Source organism: Urocitellus parryii, chromosome 5, assembly GCF_045843805.1.
Source record: "Urocitellus parryii isolate mUroPar1 chromosome 5, mUroPar1.hap1, whole genome shotgun sequence".
Lineage (NCBI taxonomy): Eukaryota > Metazoa > Chordata > Mammalia > Rodentia > Sciuridae > Urocitellus > Urocitellus parryii.
Genome location: NC_135535.1, coordinates 202,845,509 through 202,856,688, shown reverse-complemented (window position 1 = coordinate 202,856,688; position 11,180 = coordinate 202,845,509). Strand labels below are relative to the sequence as shown.

The 11,180-nt window shown below is 36.5% G+C and overlaps 1 protein-coding gene across 4 annotated transcripts in view; it reads right to left on the bottom strand.

Annotated features, from left to right (window-relative positions):
- Positions 1-424: 424 nt before the first annotated feature.
- The window catches only part of Plekha1 (pleckstrin homology domain containing A1), a 59,017-nt gene continuing 48,261 nt past the window's right edge, over positions 425-11,180 (bottom strand). For 2 of the 4 annotated variants that reach the window (XM_026384254.2, XM_077798445.1), the window contains exons 9-12: positions 7,320-7,384; positions 6,126-6,189; positions 4,720-4,809; positions 425-1,838 (exon numbers count right to left, since the gene is read on the bottom strand). In XM_026384254.2, coding sequence (XP_026240039.1) covers positions 1,521-1,838; positions 4,720-4,809; positions 6,126-6,189; positions 7,320-7,384 — 537 coding nt within the window. In that variant the 3' untranslated portion in view covers positions 425-1,520. Of the gene's footprint in view, positions 1,839-3,184; positions 3,256-4,719; positions 4,810-6,125; positions 6,190-7,319; positions 7,385-11,180 lie in introns of all 4 variants that reach the window. The other 2 variants (XM_026384256.2, XM_026384257.2) reach the window with 2 other exon arrangements.

The window sequence follows — 11,180 nt, the reverse complement described above, 5'->3', positions numbered from 1 at the left end:
TTTATTTATTTATTTATTTTTATGTGGCACCGAGGATCAAACCCAGTGCCTCCCATGTGCTAGGCAAGCACTCTACCACTGAGCCACAACCTCAGCCCCTGCATTTGGATTTTTTAACTCATACTCTATTAATTCTAGTATAATGTATCTTAAGCTCTGGACCTTACCACACTAGTAGAAAATTTTCCTTCCTCTCAGACAAGAAGTCATCTTAGAAAATAAAAAGGAGAAATGGTGATATGTATGAATTCAAAACAAAACAGTACTGGAAAATGGTAAAATATAAAAATAGCAGCATGTGTAATTCAAGACTGTGTTCTTAAAGCAAATGTTTAAGACTGAACTGCAAAATGGCGCTTTCTCAAACTAGTCTATTGCAACAATAGAATTCTTTAGAGAGGTGATGATATTTTTGACATCCCCATGATTAATTGTATACTTAAAATTGTTTTTTAAAACATGTATATTGCACAGGTAAGTATAATACCAGCATTCTGGTATCTCTAACATAAAATGCTATATTATTTAACATATTAAGCTATGCTACTAAAAGTTTTATCTCAATGTTTAAAGCCAATCATATAGGAATTTTGAGCATATTAATCTCAAAATATTCTTAAACAAGATGGAAAAACACAGGCACTTGAATACAGGTTATTAGTAACAAAAAAGTAGAGGCCACAATTTCATGACTAAGGGCAGTTACATTGTCACATATAAAGTTGAGGTCTTTCACCAATCCAAATATGGAGATGAGAAATATTTACAAAATTTTGTTAAGAAAATCAGGTATCTCCAATACTTCCAACCTAATGATCGTCACTGAACAAAAGCACTGACAGCTGCAAGTCCTAAGCTTTTTCAAACAAATATTTAAAACATAGTTTGAATTCTAATTTCCCCCCTTTCTCCAGCCTAATACAACCCCCCATCCCTACACCAAGGGTCTAAATCATATCTTCTGTGCAAAATTTAACACTCATCTCAAGATCCAGGGCATCAAAAATGGTTATGATTTCAAAATAGTCTACATTGCAGTATAAATTTTGCAGCACCACAGACATCATGAGCTTAGGAATCTTAGTCTGGCAATATTTCATTCAATAATATTAACCAATAATGATGGTTAAATATCAACATTTAATAGGAATCATAGTAGCATTTTTTAAATGACCAAAATCATTAATAAGCATTTTCAATGTTTATAAGTCGTTAAACATTTAAACTGTCAAAGTCACTAGGAAAAAAAATACCACACACACATTTTTACCACCCAAAGGAGAATACACAAAGCTTCAGATAGTTGATATGAAGACAATCAGGTTTTTTCCTTCTTTCTGAAAAAAATGACATTTCATTTGGCTACTCCCTAGATTCTTGGTTTACCAGCTTTCAAAGAGTACATCTAAGAGGCAGTATAATATACGCATTGAAACCCACTTCCCCCTTTATCATCTTTGGCTAGAAGCCTCATGAAGGACACTGAGGATGGATGGTGGTAGGCCCTGCATGCTTCCATCTTACACATCGCTGACTGGAAGGCTTGCATCATCCAAGTCCACGGGGTCACCATCTTTTTCCTGAGGGCCATTTTTACTTTGAGGTTTTAGCAGAGCTTGTTCAGTCACTTTGGAAGCTGGTTCTCTTGTAGAGACAGTCTGGACCTTGAAGTTCCCTGGCCTGACCTTGGCAAGAGATTCGTAAAATCCTCGCTTCTCCATGGTAAAGCTTGAGACCAGAGAGTTGCTGCGAGAGGCTGTGGAATGTGAGGTGGCTGCTGCTGCGGCACCGGCAGGACGGACAGTGTGTTTGGACTCTGAAGGACTGTGGGAATGCTCCTAGAAAGAGGAGTAATGGTCAGACACCGTCAATCATTGACAATAAGGTTAGTAATTCAGCGTAAGACTTGATTCTCTGAAAAACACACATACACGCACACGCAGCAGAAGCATAAGCCATGCAGGATAAATGCGCAAGTTCTTTCCCAAAGCAAATGCATTTTTAAAGGTGAGTTTAAAGCAATGACAGCCAACAACCATTTCCACTAAGAATCTAGTTCTGTCACCAAAGCTGAATTTGGTAGCTAATGACACTTTGAAGACTTAGCCAGCCTAAACCAGGATAGTGTTCCAACTGCAACTGAACTGTATTTAGAGGACCTACCAGCTTTACCTTTTATTTAAGAGTATGTTCTCAGTTGACAATGAGAATTATCCCGTGTATTTTAAAAGATAAAAATACAAAGTCGTAAATTTCTCTGATAATCAGGAATCAAGATTTTTCAAATATTCTATCTTAACAATCTGATAAAATTTAGTTTGTTTCCCTAAATTTCATTGCAACCAATAAGAACACGGTCTTTTTATCTAATTTCATGTATTTAGTTTTGAATGTTATATATTCATATGGTTTAAGATTTTAAAGGTAAGAAAGAGCATATAGTCATTTTTAAACTGGTGAAGTAATATCAATTGTGAATTTTAAAATGCTTCTAACTAGATCAAATCAGAATATACCTTTAAACTTGACCATTCTAAGTGCATTGTGCCATATACTTCTTAGTATATTCTGTTCATTTATACCAGTGGCTTTGAAAACAAAGTACTACAAATTACAAAAATACAACAGAGTTCTATTATATGGCTGAATTTCACTACATTTAAAATGCCATGAAAATTAGTTTATTCAATGTATATGCATGCAAGGCTTGTATATATTATTGGAACAAAGGTACATTTCAAGTGTTGCAGTATAAAATATCTCAAAAAACATAAAATATAGAAATTCTTGTAGCAATTCAGTAAGTGAATTTTTAGAACCTAGCTTAATATCTCTTTACATTATTTAAGTTGTATTTTAAAAATCTTTTTAATAAATTACACATTCAGGGCTGGGGTTGTGGCTCAGAGGTAGAGCGCTTGCCCAGAATGCATGAGGCACTGGGTTGGATCCTCAGTACCACATGAAAATAAGATATTATGTCCACCTATAACTAAAAAATAAACATTTTTAAAAAATACACATTCAACCTGATGACTGCAGTGAAAGTTTGTGTTAGTGTTGACAAAGTCGGTCATGACAACTGCAAAAGGCAGTTTAGTGAACTCAACTTTCTAGGATCAGCTGTTAAGTAGTGAGTCAGGCCCTCTACTAAGAAGGCACGTTTGCGTGAGAGCCCACATACGTGCTGCATTCACCAGTTCTTGATGTATACCTCTGTATACAAGGGTTCGACAGCCTTCTGGCCTGCCGCATCTGGAACACAGTGCAAAGCTAAGATTAGAGTTAACCTATACATGGGAGAGGGAGGAAAAGAGAAAGTTGTGCTGACAGTGACAGCTAGATAGTTCACCTGCCCCCACCACAAAGCACAAAACACAAGCACCCTTTTCCAGCTTCTCCTCTTCCCAACAGACATTGTTTTTGCAGAGAATCTCAGAGTTGACTACTGAAAAGGTCACATAAAATGAAGGTAGTTACAAAATTAACACCCACAAAAGTGACTTCTCAGACATTCCAAAAAGGATATAACTAGAATTTGCTGATCTGTAATTATCACTACCAGGACATTAAAAGACAACACTTCCAGGAAAAGTATTAAAAGTACAGATTACATATAATGAATCTAGATAATAAAAGCTATATATTACATACTAGACTACATTCTACCCTTTACAATGCAACACTTTAAGACACTACATTTTTTATTTCTCAGTAGAATTTGTATTTTCAGATGAGAGATCGGTGGCCAAAGTATTCCAAAGGAAAATACAAGTCTTATTATATACTTGAACAAGATAATATAAAAGACATTACTACTTCTGAGTAGAATGTTTAGTTATTTCAATTTTATTATCATGCTATCACAAAGATAATTACGGTAGCTTTCTGAAGCAGGCTTTTATTTATTTATTTTTGGGGTACCAGGGATTGAACTCAGGGGCAATCGACCACTGAGCCACAATTCCAGCTCTATTTTGTATTTTATTAGAGAGATGGTCTCACTGAGTTGTTTAGCACCTTGCCATTGCTGAGGCTGGCTTTGAACTCATGATCCTCCTGTCTCAGCCTCCCAAGCCAATGAGGTTACAGGCATGCACCATTGCACGCAGCTTGAAGCAGGCTTTTATATTAACCTGCTACAAAATAAATAAACACGAAATAGAAAATACTGAATGGGAGAACTAAACTATATTTAAGGTTCCAGCTTGGTCAGGAGTCTTATGGCATGCTAAGCCAAAAAATTAACCCCAAAACCAAAAAACCAAAAACGAAACAAAATGATAACTGATATTAGAAAAGAATAAATTGACATTCACAAAACTGTGTAATGCTGGAATTAAAGGTGCCTTTCATGATTAGGCCACGTTCCACACTAAGAGTCTTTCAAATTATACCAAATCTAGACCTAATGACAAGTTAAGAATTGCTAAAACAAAGCAAGGAAATGTCTATTCTTTCATTGCCCTGCTTGTGCATTTAACACAATACAATGCACAGAAAGTTAAGTATACGTAACACTACAAGGAAGCATTAAATTAGAAATGCATTATTCTTCGCAAGTCTAATTGGTCTAAAAGTTAACATGCAAATAAATCTAAAAAAAAAAAAAAAGAAAAGAAAAAAAAAAAAAGAAAAGAAACCAAAGGGATTAGGGGGAGAAGAAGGAAAACAATTCGACTGGGTTGGGACTGTCACCCCAGAGAGCAGGAAACCTACAGAAGATGCTGATCTGCCAGGTCCCCGCTGTGCTACAATGGCGCCAGAGACTGCTTTAATCCAACTGTGCATCTCTTCAGGGCTATCAGCCTAAAGGAAATAAAGGATTCGGTTAATTTTTCCTCAATATGTACCTTCTACTTCCATAAATCCAACATATTTATTTTGGTAACTTGTACTGCCACCAATTCAAAATCATTATCTAAGACAATGGTTTCCCAAAAATTTGGAAACAAACAAACAAACAAACAAAAAATATATATATATGATATATGTATGTTATAGGTGAACACAATACTTTTATTTTATTTATTTATTTTTATGTGTGCTGAGGATCAAACCCAGTGCCTCACACATGCTAGGCAAGGACTCTACCACTGAGATGAGCTATAACGGGAGCCCTTGGAAACACTTTTTAGGTGGGGGGGTACTGGAGGTTCAATCCATGGACACTTAACTAGAAGCCACATCCCCAGCCCTTTTTAATACTTTATTAGAGTCAGGATCTTGCTGAGTTGCTAAGGCTGGTTTTGAACTCTCAATCCTCCTGCCTCAGCCTCACGAGCCACTGGGATTACAAGCATGCACCACTGTGCCTGGCAGAAATACTTTTTTAAACCAGGTTTTGCTGGTTTAAATAAATAAAATATTAGTTGAGAACTAATATTTTGAGATCAGACACATCAAAAAGGGTCCATAATGAATACTTCTGGAAATAAAATAATAAAAAGAAGAAGTCAAAGAAAGCCCTTCTTATTTTGTTCTTTCAATATGTACACAGCTGTCATTTAAAAAAATTTTGACATCATTTTACATATTATTTTTCTAGAAATAATTATTATTTTTCTAGAAATAATTTTTAGTAGTACTATTTAGAAGTATTGGCAGTCATATTCCAAAATGCCATATTCCTTGATAAGTACTTAACTTATTTAAGTTGGCAACCGTGGCGCACGACTATAATTTCAATACTTTGAGATACCTGAAAAATACTTAGTTACTGGGATTATAGACATAGTACCACCACACCTGGCTAACAAATATTCTATTAAAAACCTTTCTATGGGGCTGGGGATGTAGCTCAAGCGGGTAGCTTGATCACCTGGCATGCGTGCGGCCCAGGTTCGATCCTCAGCACCACATACAAAGATGTGTCCGCCAAAAAACTAAAAAATAAATATTAAAAAAAATTTTCTCTCTCTCTCTCTCTTTATGGCTCAGTGGTTAAGCACTCCTGGGTTCAATCCCTGGTACAAAAAAAAAAAAAAAAAAAAAACACCTTCTAGGGCTAGAAGTATAGTGCTTGCCTAGCATGGAAGCCACTGGGTTCAATTCTCAGCACCACATATAAATAAATAAGTATATAAATAAATAAATAATTTATGATTTTCAAATAAGTACCTTACCTGTACGTAGAAAGTTCGAGACGTTGTTACAATTTCAAACAGGTTGTCCCTCATCATTATATCACTGTTACCAAAAAAAAAAAAAAAAAGTTGTATTTAAATAGCAGTTGTTGGGCAGTTTGTTTTTTTTTTTTTACCTGTTTATAATCTGTGCCAAGTATGTGTCAACAATTATATATCACAGGTAAAACTGATTAACTATGAAGAAATGAATAATTTTTATTATTTTTATTTTTTTAGTCATACATGAAGAAATGAATTTAATATACTAATTTGTCAAATCTGATGGCATAATTATAAGTTGCTCATATTAATTTTTTCCTTTCTCATTAATAAGCTATTCCTGAACTTTCAGTTTTTAAATAAACAAAATATTTCAATACTTTTGAGATTTTTTTGTGGGGGAGGGGACCATTGATTGAACTTGGGGATACTTGACCACTAAGCCACATCCCCAGCCCTATTTTGTATTTTATTTAGAAACAGGGTCTCACTGAGTTGCTAAGCACCTTATCTTTGCTGAGGGTGGCTTTGAACTTGTGATTTTCAGGCCTCAGCCTTCCAAACTGCTGAGATTAGAGCCACTGGGATTACAGGCATGGACCACTCCAATACGCTGGAGAATTTTGAAAACTTTAGCAAATTCCAATTATAAAGAGTTAAAGATAAGCCAGGTGGAGTAGCACAAGCTTGTAATCCCAATGCGGGAAGCTGAGGCAGGAGGAACTCGCATTCACAGCCAGCCTTAGAAATGGTAAGGCATGGGCTGGGGTTGTGACTCAGTGGCAGAGCGCTTGCCTAGCATGTGTGAGCCACTGGGTTCAATTCTCAGCTCCACATATAAATAACTGAATAAATAAAGGCCCATCAACAAGTTAAAACATATTTTTTAAAGAAAGAAATGGCAAGGTACTAAGCAATTTAGTGAGACCCTATCTCCACTTGAGTAGGTGAGGAAGGAGGCAAGGCAACTTGGGTAGAAAGAGACCATCGAAAATAGAAAATAAAAGGGCTGCGATATAACTATGTAGTACGGAGCCCTGGGTTCAATTCCAATCCTCCTCCCTCTGAGGGGAAAAAAAAAAAGAACCTGCTAGAATAGAGACAAACATAACCTGCAAGCACGTCAATGAAGCCAAGGCAGTCCTCTGTCTTAATAAGCTGTGCCAGTGTCAAGTCTGAGCACTTCCTTACCTTTGCTTACACTCTTGAACTTTATGAACCTCTTTAAGTGGTATTACTCGGAGAGGTTCCTTTTCCTGGCAAAAAAGCAAACAACAGGTGTATGACATTTATCTTTAACATCCCTTCGAAGCTTAGTTATCTTATTTGGAGATTTGTTTATTTTCATGTGGAGATCTATGTGAAAATTATGCTTCTTTAAGCCCATCTAAGATATAACTATACCTTTTTAAACCACCCAGCATCCGAACAGCTCAAATTCTCTACCCTTCTATGTGTGTTGTTTGAAACAAAGCTTCCAGGCTTAATGAGTATCACTTATTAAAAGCCATGAACCAGCAGAGTTGGTCTTGGAAGGCTCACTGTGTATAGTAAATGAAGCATGCTACCTCCTCTTTTGGAATGTCACTTTGACATATAAGGCATCTGAGCAGTGAACATTCAGTTTGATGTAAATCTATCATTTTACATATGTCACTTTTATATAAATACATTATTTTAATATGCACCATTTCTTGGAGTGCCAGGGCATCTACCAGACTTTTATATGTGTTACCTCACACTTTCCACAATCCTATATACACATGCTACTATTCACCTGAGAAAACTAAGGATTAGGCATGCTACTAAAACTAAATATAAAAATATAAATGTAAGATAACTGGTTTCTAGTAGGATAATATTGATACTATACATTCCATTAAAATACTATATCCATATTTCACTGAACATGCTACCATGAGATTAAGACATAATATTATTTTATGTAGCACCAAGAAATCAAATTTTCAAGGTTTTACAAAAGTTTTATTTTGAAATAATTTGAGACTACAGGAGACTTACAAAAATAGTACCAAGAATTTCTACATACCTTACACCTCATTTCTAAGATATTAATATTTTCCACTTGCTTCAACACTGTGCATGTGTGTATGAATACATATGTTGAGTATACTTTCCTGAAATGTTTGAAGTTATAGATATGATACACTTTTCTAAATACTTCAGTTATTTTTTCTTTTTTGTATCTGGGACTGAACCCCTAGGCACATAACCCCTGAGCAATATCCCAGTCCTTTTATTTTGTTTTGGTTTTTTTGTTTGTTTCTTTTGGGTACTGGGGATTGAACTTAGGGGCACTCAAACACTAAGTCACATCCCCAGCCCATTTTTTGTATTTTATTTAGAGACAGGGTCTCACTGAGTTGATTAGTGCCTTGCCATTGCTGAGGCTGGCTTTGAACTTGCAATACTCCTGCCTCAGCCTCCCGAGCTGCTGGGATTATAGGTATGTGCCACCGTGCCCAGCTGTCTCTGTTTAAACATTGAAGCAATCATGAATTTACACAAAAGTTGAAAAGCCAGCACACATACACAAAAAGTTTTTCCTAAGTCATTTCAGAGTTAGCTGCTGACCTGGCTCTCACACTACCTCTGAATACTTTGGTGCTTATTTTCTATAAAGACATCTTTTTACATAATCACATTATAGCCACTAAGGACACTGTCCCCAAATCCCCCCCCCCCCCCCCCCGATTGAACTCAAGGGCACTGGACCATTGAGCCACCTCCTCAACCCTATTTTGTATTTTATTTAAAAACAGGATCTTACTGGGTTGTTTAGTACCTTGCTTTTGCTGAGGCTGGCTTTGAACTCTCCAGCCTCCTGCCTCAGCCTCCTACGCCACTGGGTTACAGATGTGTGTAATCACACCCAGCCTCAAATGTCTTTTATTAGAGCAAACACACTCTATTCAGAATCAGACTACATCTGCGCCATCTCACTTTTCCTTCCCTTAGTACGAACAGTTCCTCCTTCTTTCCTTGACTTTTATAATCTTGGCACTCGTAAAACTACAGAGTTATTCTGTAGAATGTTCTTCATTTGGGTGTGTCTGGTGTTTCCTCATGATTAGATTCAGATTATGCATATTATGCATATTTGGCAAGAATATCACAGAAGTAAGCTGGGTCCTTCTCATACCATCCTGTCAGATGATAAGTGATTTTAATTTTCTTATTTAAAAAGTTCATTTGAATCATTTACCTGTCTGATTAAAGAGTTTTCTGCCAGGTTTTTTCACCATAAATTTGCTCTTTTCTCATAAATAAGTATTCTGAAAATGTAAATATCACATTCCTCACTATACATACAAATCATTTACCATTCAACCATTTATTTATATATGTATGGATTCCTACTTTATCCAGTGAGCTATAATCTGTTATCCTCATTATTCATTTTGATGCTCTCATTGTCCCAAATTTGGTGAGAGGGAATGTTTTCAAAGTGGCTTGTGGGATGAGCACTGAGGTGCACACAAGTAATCCCAGGAATGTATATTAAAAAGGACTGGGGATATGGCTCTGTGGTAGAATGCTCTGGTTTTTGGTTTCTTTCTTTCTTTAAACAGAGGGGGGGGAGTGGCTTTGGAGTCTTTTTACCTGTCTTTATCATTCTACAAGTACTTCCTTTTTAGTTGTAAATGGACAGCATGCCTTTATTTTGTTTATTTTTATGTGGTGCTAAGGATTGAGCACAGGGCCTCACACTTGCTAAACAATGCTCTGCCAACCCTGAGCTACAGTCCCAGCCCCTGAGTACTTGCTTTCTGATACAAGACATTCCATGCTCACCTTCCATTTATTTCTCTTATCCCACTCTATAATCTGCTATTTCTCTTTGGAAACCATTTCTGAAATGGTAGTTTTCTTGGGACACAGAGCTAGGGAATGCATTATTCACATTCTCTCTCTCTCTCTCTCTCTCTCTCTCTCTCTCTCTCACACACACACACACACACACACACACACACATTTAAATCTACATCTATCTCAGTGTGCTAAATTATGCCAGATTTATCCAATTTCAATCTAAGACCAAAATTTTCTCATTTTTCTTATTTGTACTTCCTTGGTTTGACAGAAACTTGGCTTCCTTTATCTGTAATATATTTCCCCATTTTATCATTTTATCATTTTATGTTTGTAACCATTTTCCCATCTCTGCCACCATCTTCTTCCCCATGAGGATGACACTTTCCTCTCCCTACTCCATGCTGGGCTATCCCTGAAAGAGAACAAACTCATCCTGTGTGATTGCTGACTGCCCACACCAAACTATGCTGACTACTCCCTCTTTTCTACGGCCACAAAAGCTTCCTAGAAGAGCTGATAGCTGAGATGAAACTTAAAATAGTCTCTTCCTATTTTCTAGAGCACCACTGCCATATATAGTAGTCACTAGTTTTGTGTAACTACGTCAATTTTAATTAATGAAAATGAAATAAATTCAGTTTTCATTTTAAAGTAAAATGAAGTCAATTCCTCAGCTCAGTAGGCACATTTCTAGCACACAAAAGCCACAGGCAGCCACTGGTATGGACAACACAGATATCAAACACTCCCAGCTGTGCAGAAGGTTCTACAGGAATAGTGCTTTTCTGGTGCCTTCATTCAAATAAATTGCCTGGTTCCCCTCAACAAGAAGAGGTACAGAATTGCATTAATTTATGCAACCATCAATTGCAGGATTCAGGTCAGCTGACAACATTTTAAATAAGGATATCATTCAAACATGTGAGAAAGGGAATCTCAATTTCTGATTCTACCTTCAGATAGGAGAGAAACACCTTACATAAAACAACTTAGGAGTTGATCTGAAAAGATAAAGAAAATTTCAGGAGAAGGCAGAAATACAAGGTGTTGTTAGCCTGAAGGGACAACCCTTCATGAGGACATCTGTAGACAAATAAGTTTAGATCTTTCACGGTGGAAAATCTCTTTGATGATATGACATTTTCATTTAAGATGCATTTAAGAAATATACCACTGGGCTAGGGTTGTGGCTTAGTGGTAGACCACTCACCCCAG